We start from the raw sequence: 22330 nt of genomic DNA, 5'->3' as shown, positions 1-22330 counted from the left end.
CGACTCCCCTTCCCCAGGGGAGGCACCTCACCGCTCCAGGTGCTCTCCAGCTCGGCCACGCGTGTTCCCCGGGGTTTCCCTTCCTCCATCTCCATGTCTGGAGGCGTCGTGTGTTGCTGGGGGCTGGTTTTGGCTGGGGGTGGGAGGGTGCGGGGCGGGAGGACGGGGGGATAGTTTTTGGTTTTTTAATTATTATTAATTTTTTTTCTGCATGCCCTTTGCGCGGGAGCAAACCTCGGGCGCTAACGCTGTATGTCGAGGAGCTGAGCTGAGCTGTTACTGTCCCATGAATGCTGGTGGATTGTTGCCAAATTTTTCTCTTCTCCTCCCCTTTTCTCTCATTCTTTTTCCGTACCCCCCCCCCCGGCATATCCCCCCTCACCCCCTCCGTCTTTTCTTTCTGAGCCTTGTAAGTGTAAAAGATGACTCTGATTTCGTTTTTGTCTCGGGAAAACTGCAAATAAATTATGAGGAAAAACAATTGACCAAAAAAAACCAAATAGCTGGAGGGAGAAGGCTGAGTGAATCTGGGCCACTGGGTGCCCACTGGGTTGCCCCGTGGCCATGCCCAGGCCACCCCAGGAAGCCACAGAGAGAGTCAGAGCCAGGCTACAACCGCCAAAGACAACTTTATCCTCCCCAGGCTGGTGCAGCCAGCAGCAGGAAAACGATAGGCAACACCAATCACAATACAACCTCAAGCAACAGTTTTTTCCCCTTCTGAAGGAGGACGAGGAGGTAGCAAGGGCTGCTGAGCCCCCGCCCAGCTGACAGGAGCAGGGGAGGGGGTCTCTGTACCCACGCCCCCGGCCCTGCTCCCCTCCCAGCACAGAGACCCGAGCACTGGGGCTGGTTTCCAGCTGGCCCTGTGCTGCCCCAGCTTCCCTCTCCCCCCTTGGCAAAGTGGGTGGTGCTCAGACACGGCCCCAGCCAGCACAACGGAGCATAGACCCCCCCCGAGCCAGCCATGGGGACAGCATGGCCACAGGGGGCAAGGGCTGCCTGAGCCCCCCCCATCCCAGCTCTCCCCCACACCCCACCACCCAAGGAAGGGAAAGGGCCCAGAGGTGACCCCCTCCCTGGGGCACTGGGGGCTACCACTTTCAGTTCACTGCCCAGGGAGGCAACAACCCAGCAGCAAGCACCCCCACCAGAGGAACGCACCTCTTCCTCCCTCCCCACCCCTCTCCCACCCCTGCCCAGGCTCACTCTTAGAACACAAATACATAAACCCCCACCCCGCCTCCCCCCAGGCAGCCCCAGCTCCTCTCCCCGGGGGTCACAGTGCCGGGACGCCACAGTGCTGGCTGGTGTCATGGGTGTGAAGGCAGGGGAGGGCGCATGGCTGGGCGCCCCATGGTCCGAGCTGCCCTCGGGAAAAGCGAGGGCAGGGGGGCTCCGGCGCTCCCCCCACCCCGTGGGTTGCTGGCCTGATGCCGGCCTTGGCAGCCCCTCCAGATGAAAAAGAGAGTCACATAAGCCCACGGGGCTGAGAACGCCCAGCCCTGGGCTTCTGCTTTCTGTCTGGGGCGAGGGCAGAAGGAGAGCAAAGGCCTGGTGGTCCAGAGCAGGAGCCCCCGGGCTCCGCGTCACATGATTTCACAGCAGGAATTCTGTTTTCGGGCCTGGGAAGAGGAGGAAAAGCAGGACTGATCCTGGCTGCAGCTCCCCAAGGGCCACGGAGACCCAGAGCTGCCTGCTCAGCCCTCCTCCCGCCAGCACCATCCCAGCCCTCACGGTTCCCCACGAAGCCCCCATGCCAATGGCTCGTGGCACAAATCTGACCCCCTCAGCCATTGCCTCCGCCGGTGCCAGGAGCTGGTATCGGCATCACCCTCCACCAGCCACAGGGCCTGAGGGAGGGCTTGGGGAGCTTCACAGCCAGAGTCTGGGCAACCGAGCTCCCTCCAGGCTGAAAGCAGCCGGGCCAAGGGATAGTGGTCCTTGCCCGGCACCCACATCCACTGCCCCAGGGGGGTCACTCCGCCCTTCCCCAGCCCCAGGCCAGCCCTGGCTCCTCCGGGAGGGGTGACCCTCCCTCAGATGACCTCTGCACTCACAGTTTTGTAGAAGGCTTTGGACTGCGCCCCAAGCACCTCCGATTTGGAGACCAAGTCATCCAGCTTCTCCCCTCGCTCCAACAGGGACTCCATGGTGTTGTGCTGACAAAAGAAACCAGCGCTGACCCACAGCCCTGGCACCCCATGCCCCCCCCAGCTCCCTCCCCAGCCCTAAGCAGAAGACGGAGGTGCCACCATGTCCCATCTGGGGAAAAGCCTTCAGGCCCCCCTACACCCCAGCCCCCAGCAGACATGCCCACTGGAGCGTCCCGGCCGTGGGCACAGCGTCCTCCTCACCAGGATGATTTTGGTCTCATCCAGCTCCGCCTGCACTCTGGTCATCGGGTCAGCGTCACGGGGGTTCTTGGAGAAACAACATGGTGTCAGCACCGCAGCCACAGGGACACCAGTGTCACCCAGGCCACAGTCCCAACAGCACCACTGTCCCGGCAGGCACTGGGTGTCACCCGCAGGGGCCATACCTGGTATTTACTGAGGTACCCGTCCAAGGCGGTGTAGCTGATGGTGGCCGGGGAGCCCGAAGGCCAGTCCATTTTGCTGACTTGCCTGGAGAATTCATCCAGCACCTGCAGTGCAGGGAGCAGGCAGTTACTGCCGGGCGGTTCTGCCTGCAGGGCCGCGGCTGGCAGAAGGGATTTTCCCCTCAAAAAAAGGAGACTTTTCTCCTCCTCCTTGTTCCCTTGTGAACCAGTCAAGGGAAGAGACAGAAACCAACTTCCTCGGCAAACAAATGACAGAGCGGTGCCCATGTAGGGGTGGCCATATCCAACTGTACCCAAAGCCCTGTGCCTGGCCAGGGCAGCCAGACACATTAACACCGGTTTTTGGCAAGGCCAGGAGTGCGGCTGCGCTGTGTTTTCCCCACATAAAACCCAAGGCAGACAGGGAGGATGGGGTGTTTGCGAGGCCAACACCTGGGCTGGCAGCAGAACAGAGCTGGGACTAAGTCCTGGCCGGCAAAGCCAAGTCACCGCACGGCTTGGAAGTCTTTGGGCTGGCCGGATCCTGCTCGGCTCAGCTCTGATGTCCCCCAGCTGATGAGCAGGAGAGTCATTTCCTTGCCAGAATGTGAAAGGGAGATTTGGAGAAGCTCCTGGGATCAGCCTCACCGAAGACTGTCACCTCCAGAGCCGTTCCCAGCCCCGTGCACTCACCTTGTCCAGCAAGGTGAAGCAAACCCGCTGGGGATACTCGTTATCTGCGATCACCACACCTGCCAGCCCATCGTTCCGGACGTACACATGGCAGAGGTACTCTGGGCAGAGAATTCATGTCAGAGAGGCATCGGGAAGATCCAGAGCCTCCCTCAGCACCCGCTGCCTCCAACCCAGTCCCAGCAGCTCTTCCACGACCCATGAATTGCCCTGGAAAGTTTCATTCAGCGACCACACCTCACATGATTTCATTAGGAGAGCGGGAAGGGCTCAAGGGAGGATCAAAATCAGCCCCAAATTGTGCTTCAGCGGGTTACTGCAGCCTGGCCACATGGTGTGGGACACGATGCTGCCTTTCCAGGGCAGCAGGTACTGCCAGAGTTAAACAAAAACCAGAGGGGAAGTGCTCAGCCTGATTTTAATAAATAACAACTTGTCACAAGCCTGGAGTGTCATTAAAGAGGCTGTGGTGGCCAGCTCCAGGCCGCACCCCGCGTGTCTCAGGAGGCACGTGGAGCGGCGCAGGGAGGCTGCAGAGGAGGCCAGAGATTGGGGTGCAGAGCCTGGACTTGCACGGCAGAGCTCAAGGGAGAGGGGACGGAGGCTGTGCTGGCACAGCCACCCCGTGGGGGACAGGGACCACGGCTGCCACACGGGCCGGGAATGGGACAAACCAGACAAGCTGTAGGGCAGCAGGAGGACAGCTCAGAGCGTCCCAAGGGCAGCAAGGAGGGTAATGAAGCTGGAAGGTGGCAGCCAGCTGCCAGGCAGGTCCCTGCTCCTCCCGTAACCTCTCAGAGGCAGGCTGGGCTCTCGCCTGGCTCTGCAGCCTCATGCCTTTAGTGTTACTTGCCCAGGTGCTGCTGTGAGCTCTCATTTTTTATCATAAATGGATAAGGAGCGAAACACTTGAGGCTGCGTGTGCTGACCCCAGGTTATCCTCCTACCTTGTTCCTTGACGGAGGCTCTGCTGCCCAGCTCTGAGCGCTCCACGATCAGCTGGCTTGTGAAGGTCATGAATTCCTGCACACTGCAAACACAAAGCGTCGGCACTCGAGCCTGCGAGGGGACCCAGGTCTGCGGGAGGGGCGCTGGCACTGTGACCGCTGGGGAGATCATCTGTCCCAGAGGTCTCTGGCGTTTTAGGTGGACTGAGACCCTTCCCCACGACCCCACCACCACAAGTGGGCAGCAGGGACGTGGCTGAGCCATGGGTTTTCCTCAGGGAAGAGGCCGGACCCTACACAGAGCTGCAAACACCCAAACACCTTTGCCGGGCCCAGGGGAGCGCCCACACCTCTCCAGTCACAGTGAGGGACTCACATCCTCAGACGGAACTTGCTTTTTGGAGATTTAGCAGAAAGTAAAGTGCTGCTGAACCATGGATCCCCCATGACGAGCGCCTGCACACTCACAGCAAGGGGCTGCAGGAGCACTCCGGCCCCTTCCCTCCCCTCAACTTTTATCCCATCCTTGGGGACTTTACCTAAATCCCATGCAAGGCACCTGCATCCCAGGGAGGCCGCTCAACCTGCAAACACCCCTCAGCTGCCTACCACTTTGGGTCAAAATTAAGGAACAGCCTTCAGCCAGACTCGCTCTAAGTCTGGGAAACATTCCTGAGCCCAGAGGTGAGTCCTGCCAAACAGGCTACTTGTGTAAACCCTCCTCTTCACCCCACAGGACAAGAGAGGCCAAGTGCAAAATAAATCCGTTCCCAACACACACCATCCTGGGCACACCGGGATTAAGGAAGACGAGGCAAGAGATTCCCCACTTCAGCTGGGAAGTCCCAGGAACGGAAACCTGTCAAAGCTCAGACGGCAGTTTGCTCGAACACCCCCACACCAACAGCTCCCACTCTGGAGCTTCACATGACACAGCACTGACAAAACATCAGCGGACACCGGTGCAGCAACAACCCCAGTTCCCTCACTGCCTTCCACCACTGGACACAGCTCCAGATGGGGATTTGCCCCTCACAGTTTAACATATTCCTTCGGAGTCTTGCATTTCTCCCAGCCCAGACACCACGCGATCAGACACCGGCTCCACCACGACTCTGAACTGTTTCCAGGCGCTGCAGAGGAAAGACTGGCCCAAAGATTTCTTAACATCCATCGGCAGAAACAGAGGACTGACATATTCCTCCTGGTTTGGGGATCTGCTGGCAGCCATCGTAGTTCCAGTTTTTCACAGTATTCCCAGGAGAATCTCTCACTGAAGACTTCATTTCCTCACACTGCATTCCCGACCCTCCCAAATGACCTGGCGGAGGTTGGAGGGCAGACACCGGCCCTGTCCTCCTGCCCAGCAGCTTCTCACAGCTCCCCGGAGACACAACTGTCTTTATCCCAGATTCAAACCCCAAACCCAACTCTCCAGTAACTCCACAGCCTCAGAAAATGTACGTGTTGCACTTTTAACACAAACTTAAATTAATCACATCTTAAATATCACACATAGGCTGCACTCTCACAGGCGCTGAGGTACAAGAAGCCGTTCTAAGCACAACCAGGCAATCAGCTCGGGACAAGAATTAGCCACCAGAAAAAAAGCTGCGAGACTAATGAGCACAGTCATCCCCTTGCCCTCCGCAAAAGGCATTGCTGTTCCTAAAAACCCAAGACTTTTTTCAAGCAAAGAAATAACCAGCTGCCGGGAAGTGGCTCTTTTAGCCATAGCTGATGGCAAAACCAGGCAGGGAACGTTCTCGTCATTTGGAAAACTGAACACCATAACTACAAAGCGATTTGGGTTTTTAGGAGATTACTTCACTCGTCGCAATCCATCTTCAAGCACATGTGTTGGCAGCACTGGCACAGCTCTTCTATCCCTCTCACATATTTGGCTAAAAGAGTATTTTTTAAGACAATCTTACTTCAATATTTTCCCTTTATCACTGGAACTGCAGAACCAAATGTGCTTGAGGCTCTGTAGAATCTTGGCAGGGACGAGGCATGGAAAATTTGAGTCCTGTAGGTGAGTATTTCCTAAAGTCTTTATCATCTGGAGCCAGGGGATGGGAAACAAGCCGTTTCACAACAGGCACCCACTTTATTTTACTGCTTTTAGAGGCTTTTGGGAGCTCCTCTCAGCTGCAAGTGCAAGGGCAGCTGCTGAGAGCTTGGTGACCCCTCCGTGTCCATGGAGCAGGACGCCCGGGAGCCCAGATGGATTTTCAGGGCTAAACCGGTCACCCAAAGCTATCAGAATAACCCAAGCAGAGGTTTGTGGACTGGGAAAAGTTTAAGATTAGACCAAACACCTAAATAAAAAGATACCAGAGGTGTCAGGTGAGCCTTGTTGGCCTGACACAAAGACAAGCCTCCTCCCACTCACCTCTCACACCCCAGGAGCTGCCGTGACTACTGAGTTGAGGCACTCGCCAGAGGGAGAAGAGCTGACCCGAGCACTTGGGATGTTTCCCCCACACCCAGATTTTATCCTTCAGTGGCCAATTTACTGAGTCGAACCCAACCTCCTGCTGCTGGGCCTGGGTGGCTCATGGGGAAAAATGGGTTTTTGCTCTGTTCCTGAGGCTGAAGGATGGCTCAAAGTGGATTTTGCAGTGCTGAACTGCACACACAGGGTCCCAGCTCCCCAGGAGAGCACCTCTCAGAGGGAGGGGGTTATCCCTTAGGAGAATCCTGTTACCGTCACCACTGCATCCCTGGGGGCACAGGAGCAGAATAAGGAGGAAACCCCCCCAAAAAACAGGGGGTGGTTCTACTCTGCAAGGTCCTGCCTGAGCCATGTGCCAGCCCTGCAGCACCCAGGGGAGATCTCCCCATCCCCCCAGACACCCACCTGGACCTCTGGAAGAAGTTGAAGGTGGACACATCATAGGCGGCTTTCAGTAAATGCACTTTGGGGTCTCCTTTGTAAAGGACACTTAGGCTATAGAGCCTCATCGCGGTGGCTCGGCTGCCCTAGGTCGGGGAAAGAACGTCGAGGGTGAGACAGGGCCCGAGAGCCACCGGCCAGACCCCCCTGCACCTGGGGCCTCGCCAGTAACCCTCCTCCCCACACTGCCCCCAGCACTACCCAGTCCCTCACCCCAGTACAACCCAGCTAACCCAACTTCCATCCCAGTACAACCCAGCTAACCCAATCCCTTCCTCTCCAGCGTAAGCCAGCCAGTACAACCCAGTTAACCCAGTCCCCGGCACCCAGTATAAGCCAGCTAACCTCTCTCCAGCCAGCTAACCCTCCTCTCCAGTATAACCCAGACCCCTCCCCCAGTACAACCCAGTCACCCTCAGTCCCACTCAGCCCTCCATCCCGCGCCCCGCCTCGCCTCGCCCCGTCCCGGCGGTACCGGGGCTCCGGCACCGGCTGTGAGGAGGCGGCGGCCGACGGGGAAATGAACTCAACCCGGAAGCAGAACCGCGGCAGCCGGAAGTGACACCGCCCCCTGGCAATTGCCACGGCGCCTCACTCACCCTGCGCACGCGCCAAGACCGCCCCCTCCCCCCCAGCCTCTTGACCAATAAGCGCCTGGTCCTCCCTCTGGTCTCTCCCACTGCCACTGAGCGACCAATCAGCGCTGCTTCTGGCGCTATGGGGCGGGGCTTCTCCCGCAGGACCTCCAGCAGGGGGCGCTCTGTCCCGGCGTCCTTTGCGCGGCGCGGGGCCATAGGGTCGGGAGCGGCTGTGGTGTCTTGGTGGGGTGGGCCCGGCCCCGTGGGGCGGGCACGGCCGTGCGGCTGGTCTCCCCCGTCGCGTGGGGACTCACCTGTGGGGCGGGGACCTCTCTGTGGGGTGAGGACCCCTCTGTGGGGCTGTTCTGCCCGTGGGTGGGGACCCCTCTGTGGGGCTGTTCTGCCTATGGGTTGCTCTGTGGGGCGGGGACCCCTCCATGGGGCTGGCTCCCCCCCTCAGGATGGGCAACCGTTGCTGAGGCAGGGACACTTGAGCCATCAGGGTGGGGATGAGGTGCTGTGGGGTGACCCAAAACCCTTTGCCCTCCCCACAGCCTCCTCATCCACCCATGAGGCTCACAGCACCCCCCACCCTGGCCCCCATCCAGCCTGCCTGGGGGACCCATCCTGCTCCCTCCCCGGCTCCGTCGCCGAGAGGATGCGACCACTGACTGACACTAGGAAGTTTGGGGTCTTCCCATGGCCAGGAGCCACTGGGGTCCCCCACGCCTTGGGGTCTTCCCCTTTGCCCATCGGGGACCCCCATGAGCCGGTGTTTCCCCAACACTTGGCTGATGGCAGCCATAAGGGGTCACGGCTGTGTCCCCATCCCCCAAAACCAGCCCCAAATCTGCCATCGGTCCCGCCATCACCAGAGTGTTTCCCATCCTGGGGACACAGAGCACTTCCCAGTCACCCTCGCCCCCAGCCGGGTGGCCGTCACCTTTGTCATGGAGCCACTGGCTGCTCCGGCCACCGCCGTCGCCATGGGAGCGTGCCGGGTTGCTAAGCCGTCCGGTGGAGTGCTTGCCACCACCGCCAGCACATCGAGCCGTTGATATGACAACTGGAGCAGGGACACGGATGGCCCGGGGCGTGGTGCTTCGCATGACGGGGCCAGCGGCCCCCGGCGGGGAGGGGTCCCAGCCAAGCCTTGCCACCACACTGGGACTTCCCCGCCGGCTGTGGAAACCCACCGGGGTGGGCTTGCCACCCCTCGCCCCCCTGAAAATAATCCTGCAGCCCGGTAAATAGATTTACCGCTGGTAGGAAGCGAGTGGGGAGAACGTGACCCGCATCCCCCCCGGCGCGAAGGATGTGGGGCGAGAGGGCTGAGCCTGCCGGGGCACCAGGCCCCTCTCCCTGCCCCTCCGCTTGAGGGTCTGGAGGCCTGGGGGGAGAGGGGGTAGAAGATCGGGACCCCCCCTCTCAGCAGGTGCTGAAGAGGAGGCAGCCGCCGTTGGCTGAGAAAAAGCAGCGAAAGTGGAGCATCCTCTGGCAGAGCGAGAGACGGAGCAGCCCAGCGCCAGGACGGGGAAGGGGGCTCAGTGCCCCGGGCAGGCACGGCAGCGGGGAGCCCAGGGTCTGCGGGGGGGACGGCTCGGCCCGCAGCCCACCCCGCCCCGACGGCTGCCCCCATGCTGGATCACCGAGCCAGGATGGAGAGTGGCAGGAAGGAGAAGGTGAGGCTGCTGCCAGGGCGATCCCAGGGGGGTGGCGGGGAGACGTGGTGGGGGGCACCCGGTGGGTGTGGGGAGCAGCATGGATCCTCCCCGAGCTGCCCGCCATCCCTGTGGCGAGCTGCTGGGCACTGCGGGCATCTCCCGCTGGGATGGAGGTCGCTGGAAGGGGAGGACGGCTGGCAGGGGGAACAGCAGCTCCCAGGGCAAAGCCGTGCAGCCTGGGGTCAGCCCCGATGTGCCCAGGGGGGTCCCTGTCCCTGAGGTCACCCCTCGGCACGCTCCATGGAGGGGGCCCAGCGCCGTAAGCCCAGGGTGCTGTGTTTTGGTGCACCGGCTGTCGGCATGGCACAGGCCATGCCCCGTCCCCAGGGTGCCGAGGACTTGGATGGAGCTGGGACCACCTACAGGACCACACCACCTGGCTGGGGGGCTCCGCCACCTGGGCATCACCATTGGCATTGTGCTGCCAGCCAAGCGGCTGCCAGCCCCGGGATGAGATGGGGCCCATCACCTCCTTTGGCTGGTCGTCATTGTTGTCACCGAGGCACCCAGGAGAATGGCACCTGGCTCGTGCCCAGCCAAACATCGGTTGGGGGCAGCTGTTCCCGTCTCCTCTTCCAGATGGGTTGAGCTCATGGGGCCAGGCCATGGGGGAGGACACACGGGCTTCCCCACTGCGGACTGGGACATCCAAGGGAACGCTGAGGGGACACAACATGTGCCAGGGGCAGGAGCATGTGGCTGGCAGAATTGGGCATCACTAGCCACGGCAGCCTTCAGCCACGCGGTCTCCAGCTTTGTCCCCTCTGTGGGATATGTCAGAGGAAGCAGTTTCCTCGGGAAGCCAAGAGCCGGTTTCCGTCGCATGGGAAGAGCTGAATCCCACTGAGGAAGAGCCAAACCATCATTTTGGAGGCGAAATGAGGGGATGAGTCAGGGCACGCAGTGCCTGAGATGGAAAAACTGCCGGAGGAATAAAACTCAGACCTTCTGCTGCCATCCTCGGGTGCCAGCCCCAGGGACGGGGACCCTCCAGCTGCAGCAAATTTGGCGTTGATGTGCCAAACGGCGCCGCAGGCTGGCTTCTGCGTTGTGGAGCACCGGATGCCTTCAGCCACCAGCTCCAGCAAGACGGTCGAATCCAGCCCCACTCTTTTCCTGTCAGGATTTTTCTAGCCATCCCAGCCTGAACACCCTCGGTGTCATGGCCAACCTTACTGCGGTGCTGCCTTGGGCTACCCCGCCCCCTTTCCGTGATGCCGGTGGCCTGCCCCGATACAGTGGTGTCCCCCATGATGCAGCCGCGTCTTGTCTAATGGGTTAATGGAGCCCCTGGGCTTTGGCATTGGGACAGAGTGGGGACAATTGCTGGAGAGGTGCCGGGGTGCAGGGATGGGAATAGGGGCTGAGGCCCCCCCCCGGACACGAGGGCTCTGCGGGGCAGGTGCTTTGGGGGCAAGGAGATGTTTGGGATGAGCCCCTGCTTGGGGACTGGAGGCTGAGGGATGGTGTTTGGGGCTGGGTGATTTATCAGGACGGTCTTGGGGAGCGGCCGAGCGGGCGCAGGTTTGGCTGAGCTGAGGCAGCGGGTGCTCTCCCTGTGCCGGGATGCTCCAAACCACATCCCAAAGCCCTACCCCGAAACACAGCGGGAAGCAGCAGCAGCCTTGAGGAAAACATCCATCCACCGGCGAAAGTGCCAGCGGGAGCATTTTAAGCTTGCCCGGATCCCGGTGACTAATGAGCCCTCTAATGCCGCCGGCTGCATCTGGCCAAGCAGCGAGCGCTCGCTCCCCCCGGCTCCATCTGACAGCCCAGGGCTGCCTGCCCCCGATTACGTGCCGTGGCTAATGGAGGCTGCGCCGGCGGCGGAGCCCCGGGTTGCTACGTAAAGGGTAAATACAGGTCCTGCCTGCCAGGCGCTTCCCTCGAGTGGGCCCTGCGATTCTCCCTGGTAGCGAGGCAAGGGAGCATTTCCCGATAATACTTTCTATATCCTGCCCACAGTCCTGCCTGCCCTTGGCCCCCACTCACGCCAAGTTTGATGGGCCAAAAATGGTATCTGTGGCTCTTGGGGGGATACAGGGAGAGGGATGCTCCCGGGGGACCGAGGAGGACGCAGCATCGTCATTGCAGACACAGAGGGGTCCCGTGTCCTCAGTAGGAGCTGCTGAGCCCCTAAATGGCATCACTGGAAGTGCTTCTCACTGGGAAAGACCCTGGGATTTGGCAGAATGGGATGTCCCAGGTCACCGGTCCAAGCCCTGCTGGAACAGCACCAGCTTCAAAGCAACCATCCGAGCTCGTGGAATATGAACTGGCTAAAGGTGATGGCACAGGGACCCCTGTGCCAACCGCAGATGTCTTGCAGGTAGAGCCAGGAGAGGATTTGGGGCCAGCAGTGGGTCGTGCTGGCCCTGCAGATTCACCAGCATGTCCAATAAGTTGGAGGCAGGATAGTGGAGAGTTGGGATAAGGTGGTCCGGGGTGTCTGTGTGCTTATGAGGAAAACCAGGGTGAAGAGAAGGAAAATTTGGATTATTTATAGCAGTTCAGGCCACCCGGGTCCCCGTCCCCAGCTGATGCTGTCCATCCCGCCGCAGGTGGAGCAGATCCTGTCGGAGTTTCGGCTGAAGGAGGAGGATCTGAAGAAGGTGATGTACCGGATGCAAAAGGAGATGGACAGAGGGCTAAAGCTGGAGACGCACGAGGAAGCCTCTGTCAAAATGCTGCCCACCTACGTCCGCTCCACACCCGAGGGCTCAGGTACAGCGCTGCTGGGCTGGGCGGGCATCGCTCCCGGTCCTTTACAGTGTCACCGCTTACCCGGACCTCACCGAGCTCAGTGCAGGAGTTCGAGACATCACCCCGAACTGGTCACCTTGTGTCCCCCCTCTCCGGCTTTGCAGAGGTTGGAGATTTCCTGTCGCTGGACCTCGGTGGCACCAATTTCCGCGTGATGCTGGTGAAAGTGGGCGAGGGGGAGGAAGGACAGTGGAAGGTGAAGACAAAGCACCAGATGTACTCCATCCCGGAGGATGCCATGACGGGGACGGCCGAGATGGTGAGCTGGGCAGAGGGGCCATTGTGTCCCTTCCCGTGTGGCCCTGTCACTAGGCAGGGGCACACCATGCTGCGTTTCAGTGGGGATGGCGGGGCGTACATCCCCCATCCCTCCAGCTGGCAGAAGCCAGGGGGTGGCAGGGAGGTGGCCACACTCAGGGGACCCATGGTGGGGACGGTGATGGCCATGGGCAGTGGGAGGATGGGGATAGCCCCCAGCGAAGGCTCCACCTCCTCTCTTCCAGCTCTTTGACTACATCTCCGAGTGCATCTCCGATTTCCTGGACAAGCACCAGATGAAACACAAAAAGCTGCCCCTGGGCTTCACCTTCTCCTTCCCCGTGCGGCACGAGGACATCGACAAGGTGAGGAGGTGGCTGGGCAGCATGAGGACCTGGGGGTCCCCATGAGCCAGCTACACCCGCAGCCTTCTTTCGGTCTTTCCCCTCACTCCAGGGCATCCTTCTGAACTGGACTAAGGGCTTCAAAGCCTCTGGCGCGGAAGGGAACAACGTGGTCGGGCTCCTGAGAGATGCCATCAAACGGCGAGGGGTGAGATGATCATATGGTTTGTGCTGGTACCGTAGTTGGGGTGAGACCCCAGCACCCCTGGCTGTCCCCATGATGGGGCCGCCAGAGCCCTTTGTGTCCCTGGGAAGGGTCGTTCCATATGTGTGCACACACGTGTGTGTGATATGTGTGTGTAAACTCGCCCTCGGGGACCCCCAGCCCTGCTGCGGCACAGCCTGGAGCCCCGGCAAGACCCCAACGGTCACTCTTCCCTCCCCAGGACTTTGAGATGGACGTGGTGGCAATGGTGAACGACACAGTGGCCACGATGATCTCCTGCTACTACGAAGATCACCGGTGCGAGGTTGGGATGATTGTGGGTAAGATGGCCCCTTCCTGCTGGGACGGGCAGGCAGCGGGGGGGACTGTTCCCACTGCCCCGCTCACGCTCCCCTACTGTGAGCAGGCGCTTGTCCTTTTTGGGGGGACACACCAAGGAGCAGGGGAGTGGCAGCAGCAGCCTGCTGAGGTCTCCTGAGGTTGGGACGCCAAACAGCATCACCTGGCCCCGGCACAGTGGTGGGAGCACCTTCCAGGTGGATGGGGGGTGGTCACCGCAACGGGTCTGGTGACCCATGGCATGGGTCTGTCCCAAGGGATGTCCTCTCTCTGGCTGTTGGTGGCTCCAGCATCTCACCGTATGGGTGAGGACCCACTGGAGGTAGCTGGTGCCAGCCGTGCCAGGAAGCCTGGGAGGTGGGTTTGAACCCCTCAGGCTCCTTCGCTGCCCCAGGGGAGCAGCCCCCCGCCGCCCCCCAGATCCCCGCTGTCCTTAGTGCCATCAACCACGCAGCCATCTGGGCTTTCCGTGCCGGCTCTCGGCCTGGGTAAACACCGCGCTGGGCTGTTTATCAGCTCCTCCAGGAGCCGGGCTGCCATTGCCAAGAGGCAGACGGAGACCCTGGAACACTGCGGTGGCCGTCCCCAACACCCACTGGTGACAAGCAGCTGCCGAGGCTGCAGGGAAGGAGCTGGGGGGGGAGCAGGAGGGCTGAGCTTCCCGATCCGTGTCGGGATGGGGCCGTACAGCTCCGAGTGCAGCCCCCCGGCCACGGTACCGTAGGGATGGGAGAGATGTGGGTGTTGGGGATCCTATCCCTGGTTCCTGCTGGCAGGGACGGGCTGCAATGCCTGCTACATGGAGGAGATGCAGAACGTGGAGCTGGTGGAGGGCGATGAGGGGCGGATGTGCGTCAACACGGAGTGGGGGGCCTTCGGCGCCTCGGGGGAGCTGGACGAGTTCCTCCTGGAGTACGACCGCGTGGTGGACGAGACCTCACTTAACCCCGGTCAGCAACTGTAAGGAATAGGACAGATCCAGTTCCTCTGGGTGTCCCCACCCGGCCCCGGCCCTGGCCGCGTCCCCTCCGCCCACCCTTTTCCTTCCCCCTGCCCACCCGCACCACACTGGGCTCAGTTGAGACCGGAGCAACTCATCACAGGTACCCCCAAGGTGGGGGTCCTTCACCCTGGCTGCTGTGCCCGCATGCAGGGATGCGTCCGGCAAGGAGAGGGGGGAGGAAAGAGGGGGTGCCACGGTACGTGGCCCCCCCTCCCCAGGTCCTGGCTCTGACAGCCTCTCCTTGCCTGTATCCCCCCCAGCTACGAGAAGATCATCGGGGGGAAGTACATGGGGGAGATCGTCCGGCTGGTACTGCTGAAGCTGGTGGACGAGAACCTGCTCTTCAATGGGGAGGCCTCCGAGAAGCTCAAGACTCGTGGGACGTTCGAGACCCGCTTCGTGTCGCAGATCGAGAGGTACGGGGCTGGCAGGACCAGCACCCCCAAACCAGCCCGCTGCGCTGCCCCACAGGGGGTCCTCTGTTCCCTCACCCTACAGCGGGGTGTCCCACTGCAGGGTCCCTATGGCCCATCACCCCACACTAGCCTGTTCTGTACCACTTTGGGGTCCCCTGTCCCCTCACCCCACACCAGCCCTCTGCAAGCGCCGCACACAGATCCCTGTGTCCCCCCCTCCCCTGATCGACGCACCGGTCTCTCCCTGTCCCAGTGACTCCGGTGACCGCAAGCAGATCTACAACATCCTGACGGCCTTTGAGCTGCTGCCCTCGGGGACGGACTGTGACATCGTGCGGATGGTCTGCGAGAGCGTCTCCACCCGTGCTGCCCAGATGTGCTCGGCCGGGCTGGCCGGCGTCATCAACCGCATGCGGGAAAGCCGGAGTCAAGAGACCCTCAAAATCACCGTGGGTGTCGACGGCTCCGTCTACAAGCTCCATCCCAGGTGAGGATCCCCAGGAGCCTTCCTCCCACAGCCATCCCCTTCCTCCTCCTCCTGCATCCTCTAAGTCTTGACACTGTTTATTTCCCCTCCGGCAGCTTCAAGGACCGCTTCCATGCCACGGTTCGGCAGCTGACACCCGGCTGCGACATCACCTTCATCCAGTCGGAGGAAGGCAGCGGGCGTGGGGCCGCGCTCATCTCAGCCGTCGCCTGCAAAATGGCCTGCATGATGGGGCAGTGAGAGAGGACTCAGGGGAGGATGAGGATGATGATGGCGGGGGGGACCGGGAGGACAGTGGTCCCGCTCAGAGCTCTGCAAGGAGCAGAGATGGACGCGGGATGGGATTTGCCGCCGGCAGAGGCAGCTCCCGGCTCCCCAATAAATGGGGTTTGTGTGGACTTCTCCTCTGGGGCCACTTGAGTGAGAGCTCCTCGTCTTCCGCCTGCTCACACGGAGACTCCCCCCATGGTGGGGGAGTCTTCCCGGAGTCGTCCCGGGCCTCCCCGGCCCCCTGCATCCTCACCCAGCTGCAGGGAGTGGAGCTTCCAGGCACCCCCCAGCCCCTTCTCTGGGGGTGAGCCTCCCCCAGGGGAGTTGGCTGAGAAATAAGGGTCTGGTCGGGGGGTACTTGAGGGCTGGGGGTGGCCGGGCAAGCCCCCACCAGTGAGCCCTGGGGTGCAGGAACCAACGGGTGCACCAGAGCTGTCCTGGATGTGACGGGGATTTTCGGGGATCACCTCCAGCCTTGTCCCCATACCAGGGACAGGGAAGGAGGGGGTAGAGCCTGAGGGCACCCCGCCCTCCCCTTCCCAGTGCTGATCCCCCCAGAAAGGGGGCACAGACCCCCGCCAAGGGCTAAACCCCACTCCCACCAGCAGCAGCACCCCAAAACCCAGCGGGTCCCAGCCTGCCCCAAACAGGGGGTACAGGAGTGCCCCACCTGGGCTGTTTCATGCGCTGGGTTGGCACAGCTCCGCCACCTTCCCCAGCAGCCAAAAATAGTGTCCCCTGCCTCTGGTGACACCCGGGGGGTCCCCAGCCTGGCTTGTGTCCGGCACAGCCCAGCAGTGTCAGCACTGAGTTCGGCTCAGCTGCCCGCGTCCGCTGCCGGATTTAGCTCAAGGAGGTAAGGCAGGGCAGGGGGGGAGGATAAAAAACATGGCACCCCGGGGACCCCCAGCCCAGGCCCGCAGTAGGGATGGTGACTGCAACCAGGGACCCACCCAGGAGCCAGGGATGGGGCATCCCAGGGTATGTGGATGCTGCAGAGAAGACTGGGGGTGCCCCACCGTGTTGGGGTGCTTCTGGAGGTCTGGGGACAGCCCAGGGATTTTGATCACCCTGAAGGTTTGGGGCACCCCAGGGTGTCAGCGTCCCTCCGGGGTGCTGGGTTTCCCAGAGGGTCCAGGGCAGGGTTTTGAAGTTCCCCAGGGGAATCTGGGATCACCCCTCAGTGTTGGGGTCTTCCTGGAGCTCTCCAGTGTATTGGGGTCCCTTTGTGGGTTGAGGCACCCCAGGGTGCTGGGGTCCTCATGAAATTCTGGGGCACCCCAGGGATTTGAGTCTCTCAGAGGGTCTGGGGCAGGGTGTTGGGGTTCCATGGAGGGTCTGGGGCACCCAGAGGTATTGGGGTCCTCTGCAGAGTCTGGAGTGTTGGAGTCCATCTGGGTACCTGAGGGTACCCCAGGGTTTTGGGTCCCTCTGCGGGTCTGGGGCACCTCAGGATGTTGGAGTCCTCTGGGGGTCTGGAGCACTCGATGGTCTTGAGGTCCTCCTGGGGCACCCCAGGGTGTTGGGGTCCTCTGGGTGTGTGGGAGCACCCCTGGAAGCTGGTGTCCTGGAGCACCCCAAGACGTGTTCCCTCTGAGGGTCTGAGGCACCCCAGGGTGCTGGGGTCACCCTGGTAGTGTGGGTGCACCCCAAGGTCTGGGACCCACTCAGGCTGTTGGAGTCATTCCCAGTGCTGGGGGGGGACCCCATGGTATGGGCCATCTTGGGGGTCCGGGGACACCCTTGGACATCTGGGGCCACCATATGGGTCTGGACCAACTCAGAGGGTCTGGGCCCACCCTGGGACATGGGGTGTCCCAGAATCCAGGAACATCTCAGGGTATTGGGTGACCCTGGGGCTACCATGGGGTTTTGGGGCCACCCCAAAGTGTGGGGTGACCCCTGGGCTGAGGGGCTGGGGACACTGGGGAGGGGTAGCCCCAGGGTCTGGGTCATCCCAAGGGATGGGGACATCTCAGCGGTGCCGCCATGAAGGCCCCGGCAGCCTCAGGATCCCCCCAGCTTATTGGAGATGGGGAAGGGGATCCCCTCTGCTCTGATTGGCTACAGTCAGTAGGGTTCCCTGTGCTCTGATTGGCCACAGCCCTCAGCCAGCTAAATTCCCTGTTCTGATTGGTTGCTACCAGAAAGACATCCCTGAGCTCTGATTGGTGGCAGCCCTCAGCTAGTAGGAATCTGTTCCAATTGGCCAGGGCCAAACAAAAGGGATTCCCTTTGATCTGATTGGCTGGGACCATAAAAAAAGAGGATTCCTTGCTCTCTGATTGGCCGTAGCCAAACAAAAGGGATTTCCTGTCCTCTGACTGGCTGGGACTAAAATGGGATTCCCTGCATTCTGATTGGCTGGGGCCAAAAAAGTGGATTCCCTGTGCTCTGATTGGCTGGAGCTGAACCCAGAGCAGGGGGGTCCCAGGGTGTGGGGTCCTAAGGCTCATACCCCCCTGTGCCCCCCGCCCGCTCTGCTCCAGGCCTTCAGCTGCACCGACCAGAGCCAGGACAGGGCCATCACGGTGGCAGAGCTGAGGGAGAGCTGCTGGGTCAGCGGGGCATCGCCTGGGGACAGGAACAGCTGCAGAGCCAAGTCGGTACAGGGACGGGGGACAGGGGACAGTGACAGTGCCAAGTGTGGGACTGTGACAATGACAAGTGTGGGGACAGTGATGATGTCAAGTGTAGGGACAGCAACTGTCCAAAGCGTGGGATGTGGTGATGCCAATTGCAGGGACAGTGATGATGTCAAGTTGGGGACAGTGACATTGCCAAGTGTGGGACAGTTGGTGATGCCACATGTGGGACAGTGACAGTGCCAAGCTGGGGACAGCGATGATGATCCCAAGCATGGGGAGTGACAGTGCCAAGGGTGGGAACAGTGACGGTGCCAAGATCAGAGCACCGATGGTGCCAGTGACGGTGCCAAGTGGGTGATGGTGACAGTGCCAAGTGTGGGGACAGATGTGATGCCAGGCATGGGGAAGTGACGATGCCAAGTGAGGGGCAGTGACAGCCAGGGCCACCTGGGTGTGTGGAGGGAACCACTCAGTTTATCTCCAGAGGCACACACCCCCATGCTCCAGCTGGCACCTCCGGTGGCACCTCTCCCTCCTAGGCCAGGCTGTCCCCGGTGCCATGTGGCCTTGTCACCGCATCTCCCTCAGGGAAGACAAACACGAGCAATGAGGAGCAGGAGGAGATGCTGTGGCAGAGCGTAAGGGGCCCATTAACTTCAACATCTTCCTGATGCCCTTCGGCGAGAAGCTGAACGGTGAGTGGCCCCAGGTTCCCCCCTGACACCCCATGACACCCCCCGACACCCCAGAGGTCAGTCCTGGGTCAAACCCCACCTAATGCTCCCCCCAGGCGCCGACCCCAAGGAGTCCATCCTCAACGCCTTCAAGCTCTTGGACCCTGCTGGCACTGTGAAGAAGGACAAGTGAGCGGGGGGTGACAGGGACCCTCAGGGGGCCCGGCCGGATCCTGTGTCCCCCGGGATGGGGACAGGAGCTGACCCCCGGCTCAGCCGGTCCCTCTCCCTGCAGGTAAATTCTCCCCAGGCAGGTAAGTTCTCCCTGGAAGGAGGTGAGGTGGCTCCCCTGGCTGTCACTGTCACCATGATGGTCCCCTGCCCATCTTCTCCCCTCGCACATCCCTGCACGATGTGGAGCAACAGGACCCTCAGGTGAAGCGGGTGCCCAGGACACCCAGCTCTGCCTGCCCCCGGGGAGAGGGATACAGCTCCTGGCCCCAGATGCCTGTGTGTCCCCCAAAGACTCTATCCCCAAGGTCTCTGTGTGCCCATCCCCGTAATCCCAAACCCCATCCCTGAGATCCCCGTGTGCACCACATGGACCGTGTCCCCAAGATTGCCATGTGTCCCCCGCAATTCCCGATCCCAAGATCCTGGACCCAATGTCCCTGTGTGTCCCCCAAGGTCCCTGTCCCCACAGTCCCCACAGGGACCCAGCCCAGCCCACTGGGTACGTGTCCCCACACGGGTGCAGCAGATACTCTCGGTGATGCCCATTGACGTGTCGGGGAACATCGACTACAACTCCCTGCATCATCACCCACGGGGACAAGAAGGACTGAGGGGACAGTGGGTCCCCTGCACTCCGCTGCTCACTCCGGCCAAAGAAACCACCCAATGAGGGGATCTCGTACATCCGTCCATCCGCAGCACCCCCAGAGAGGGAGGTGCCTCTGTTCAGCCTGGGCTTTGCGCCGGTGTCCCCGTGGACCTGGCATGTCCCCAACATAAGGGACACCTGTCCTCCCCAAAAGGACAGGCTCATGGGGGATGGCAGGGCCACTGTCCTCAGGAGATGTGGAGGCCTGGGGCGAGATGCTTTATTGCACAGTGAGGGGAATCCAGGGTTCAGGGTGGCAAGTGGGGCTGGGAGAGGGTTGGAGGTTCAGGAGGTGGCACTCAGTGCTGAGCCCTGCAGAGACAAGGAAGGAGCGGTGAGTCGGGGGCCGCTGTCACCACGTCACCCCCATCTCAGGTGCCAGCAATAGTAGCTCCTCCAACATTCCCCCCCTCTTCAGGATGCATTTTGGGGTCCCTGTCTCACCCCCACCCTGCAGGGCTGCAGGCAGGTTCCTTCCTAGAGACCAAGGACCCCCAAGTGGCTTCTCACTCCTGGGGCAGGCGTGGGACGTGAGATGAGGGGTGCAGGGTGTGGGATACGGGGATGCAGGATGTGGGGTGGGGGGTGCAGGATGCAGAGTTCAGGATGTGGGGTGTGGGATGTGGGGGGCAGGAGACAGCGTGTGGGGTGTAGGATGCAGAGTACCAGTTGCAGAGTGTGGGATGCGCGATGTGTGGTGTGGGATGCAGGATGCGGGGTGTGGGGTGCAGGATGCGGGGTGCAGAGTGTGGGGTGCAGGATGCGGGGTGTGGGACGCAGCGTGGGCGCTCACCGGGCTCAGGCCTTGCAGAAGCCGATGGCGGCGCAGGTGTCCTGGGGCTGGTCACCGTTCTGCAGCGCCTCGCTGATCTCCTCCCGGTACTTCTTCACCAGCCGCTTGCAGACCCGGCCCAGCTGCTTGCCCAGCGCCTGGCAGGCTTTGCCCAGCGCCGCCTCCACCGTCGCCTGCCGTGACCAGCACAGCGGCATCAGTGAGGCCACCCATGGTATGCCAGACCCCCGCCCCACTCCTCCAGGCCCCCCAGCAACCGCTCACCTCGTCAGGGTCATCGCCCACCATTGCCTTGATCTGCTTCAGGATTTTGGTGCACAGGCTGCACTTCTTCCCTCTGCCCGGCGCCAACGTGTCCCCTTCAGCCACATCCCCTTTGGCCATGTCCCCCTGTGGGGGAAAACACAGACTGTGCCCCAGCGTGGCCCCAACACAAGTGTGGGGCTGCCCCACGGCCAGCATCGAGGCAGTGGGGCTGGTGCTCACCATGGCCAGGCTGTCCCAGAGGTCACGGCAGTACTGCTCCTGGCCGCACTGGATGGCAGTGGCCATGTCCTGGCACCAGGACACGGGGCCACCCCGGCAGGGATCGGAGACGGTGGCCTGGGCTGCTGAGCGGGGATGGGGACGGTGAACGCGGCCATGGGAGCACGTGTCTGTCCCTGTGTGCCCAGAACCCGTCCCCACCACCCCTGGGTGCTCGACCTCGCTCAGCCTCATCCGCGCCATCTCTCCTGCCTGTCCCCATGTCCTCCTGTCCCCCACCACCCTCAGGTCCCCACAAGGATACTTTCCCCACTATCCCCAGGTCCCCACGTGTACCCCACGCACCCCTGCCATCTCCAGGTGCCTGTCCCCATAAGGACCCCATCCCAATCATCCCCACATGGACCCTGTCCCCCCCATCCCTCCTACCCGTCCTCATGTCGTCCTGTCCCCCCATCCCCAGGTGCCGGTCCCCACAATGATCCCATCCCCACAATCCCCAGGTCCCCATGTGGACCTTCTCACTGCCATCTCCCTGTGCTTGTCCCCACATGGAACCTGTCCCCACAAGGACCTCATCATCCCCACGTCCCCAGGCGGACCTTGTCCCCGCCATCCTTCCTGCCCCCTGCCTTCCTGTCCCCATGTTCTCCTGCCCCCCCATACTTGCATGTACGTCCCCATGAAGACCCCATCGCTTCCATCCCCAGGTCCCCACAAAGACCCCGTCCCCAGCTGCTGTTCCCAAGCACACTGCCACCCCCCGCTGTCCCCATGTCCATCTCCACGTGTCCCCCTCCACCCCAGGGTGCCAATCCCCCCGCCGGGACATGGGGCTGCAGGGACCCCCGTTACCTCCCACCACCACCAGCACCAAGAGGAAGGCGGCAGCCATGGCGAGCCCACTCGAGAGGGTGACAGCAGGTAACAGCCGGCGTGTCCCACCCCAGCAGCTTTTATAGCCTGCTGAGCGGGCTGTGGGGACGGCTGCACCACTCAGCACCGCCGAAACCCAAAAAGGCCTTAAAATGGAGCGTGTGGGCTCGCCACCCCCCTTCCTCCCTCACACCTCCGCCCCCGCGGCAGGAAGGGGGGATGGGGGGCCCCAACCCTGCAGCCCCCAGGCCCGTTTGGGGCCGAGCGCAGGGGCCACCATGGGGGGAGGTGGGTGCGGGGCCAGGCCAGCCTGGGCTCTGCAGGGTCCTGGGAGTCTGTCCTGGTGCCCCCCATCCCCTTCCAGGCTCTGTGGGGTCTCAGGGCTTGGGCCCAGTGCCCCCCTGGGGGTGGGTCCCGATGTCCCCACCAGGGGTCAGTCCCCTCTTGGCCTCCCTGAGGTCTCAGGGATCAGCCCTGGTGTCCCCTGTCCCCCCACGAGTAATGTGGGGTCCCGGGGGGACTGGTCCCAGTGTCCCCCCAG

General features: G+C 61.8%; 3 protein-coding genes across 4 annotated transcripts; 1 reads left to right on the top strand and 2 right to left on the bottom strand.

Moving 5' to 3' along the window:
• Positions 1-611: 611 nt before the first annotated feature.
• On the bottom strand, positions 612-7161 carry YKT6 (YKT6 v-SNARE homolog). 2 transcript variants are annotated; one of them, XM_074164230.1, is made up of 7 exons: positions 7046-7161; positions 4183-4265; positions 3236-3336; positions 2543-2647; positions 2358-2423; positions 2061-2162; positions 612-1625 (listed from the first exon to the last, which is right to left on the bottom strand). In XM_074164230.1, exons 1-7 carry the CDS (start codon positions 7147-7149, stop codon positions 1590-1592), a joined length of 597 nt encoding a protein of 198 aa, XP_074020331.1. In that variant the 5' UTR covers positions 7150-7161; the 3' UTR covers positions 612-1589. The 2 variants fall into 2 exon arrangements, with proteins under 2 accessions (XP_074020331.1, XP_074020332.1); XM_074164231.1 differs by lacking the exon at positions 2061-2162 and having other exon boundaries at positions 1590-1625; positions 7046-7149.
• A 2135-nt stretch (positions 7162-9296) lies between these two features.
• On the top strand, positions 9297-15459 carry GCK (glucokinase). The gene is made up of 10 exons (XM_074164298.1): positions 9297-9341; positions 11945-12107; positions 12251-12405; positions 12650-12769; positions 12861-12956; positions 13195-13294; positions 14090-14273; positions 14577-14732; positions 14986-15219; positions 15315-15459. The coding sequence occupies exons 1-10, from the start codon at positions 9297-9299 to the stop codon at positions 15457-15459; spliced, it is 1398 nt and encodes a 465-aa protein (XP_074020399.1).
• Positions 15460-20432: 4973 nt separating this feature from the next.
• On the bottom strand, positions 20433-21808 carry GNLY (granulysin). Its single transcript, XM_074164317.1, has 4 exons — positions 21769-21808; positions 20914-21038; positions 20692-20817; positions 20433-20600 (listed from the first exon to the last, which is right to left on the bottom strand). The coding sequence occupies exons 1-4, from the start codon at positions 21806-21808 to the stop codon at positions 20433-20435; spliced, it is 459 nt and encodes a 152-aa protein (XP_074020418.1).
• Between the last annotated feature and the right edge of the window lie 522 nt (positions 21809-22330).

This window comes from Numenius arquata, chromosome 26 (assembly GCF_964106895.1).
Source record: "Numenius arquata chromosome 26, bNumArq3.hap1.1, whole genome shotgun sequence".
Classification (NCBI taxonomy): domain Eukaryota; kingdom Metazoa; phylum Chordata; class Aves; order Charadriiformes; family Scolopacidae; genus Numenius; species Numenius arquata.
Note: the sequence above shows the minus strand (reverse complement) of the source record. Positions and strands in the feature narration are given on the sequence as shown.

What these genes read in the sequence shown, in the direction of transcription:
- YKT6 (XM_074164230.1), bottom strand. Translation starts at nt 7,149, where the DNA reads ATGAGGCTCTATAGCCTAAGTGTCCTTTACAAAGGAGACCCCAAAGTG. An exon ending in AGCCTCCGTCAAGGAACAAG is followed by an intron (nt 3,337 to 4,182) that starts GTAGGAGGATAA and finishes TTCTCTGCCCAG; the next exon opens with AGTACCTCTGCCATGTGTAC. An exon ending in GCTTCACCTTGCTGGACAAG is followed by an intron (nt 2,648 to 3,235) that starts GTGAGTGCACGG and finishes CCTGCACTGCAG; the next exon opens with GTGCTGGATGAATTCTCCAG.
- GCK (XM_074164298.1), top strand. Translation starts at nt 9,297, where the DNA reads ATGCTGGATCACCGAGCCAGGATGGAGAGTGGCAGGAAGGAGAAG. An exon ending in GGCACGAGGACATCGACAAG is followed by an intron (nt 12,770 to 12,860) that starts GTGAGGAGGTGG and finishes CCCTCACTCCAG; the next exon opens with GGCATCCTTCTGAACTGGAC. An exon ending in CTTAACCCCGGTCAGCAACT is followed by an intron (nt 14,274 to 14,576) that starts GTAAGGAATAGG and finishes TATCCCCCCCAG; the next exon opens with CTACGAGAAGATCATCGGGG.
- GNLY (XM_074164317.1), bottom strand. Translation starts at nt 21,808, where the DNA reads ATGGCTGCCGCCTTCCTCTTGGTGCTGGTGGTGGTGGGAG. An exon ending in GGTGCTGGTGGTGGTGGGAG is followed by an intron (nt 21,039 to 21,768) that starts GTAACGGGGGTC and finishes ATCCCCGCTCAG; the next exon opens with CAGCCCAGGCCACCGTCTCC. An exon ending in TCTGGGACAGCCTGGCCATG is followed by an intron (nt 20,818 to 20,913) that starts GTGAGCACCAGC and finishes TTTCCCCCACAG; the next exon opens with GGGGACATGGCCAAAGGGGA.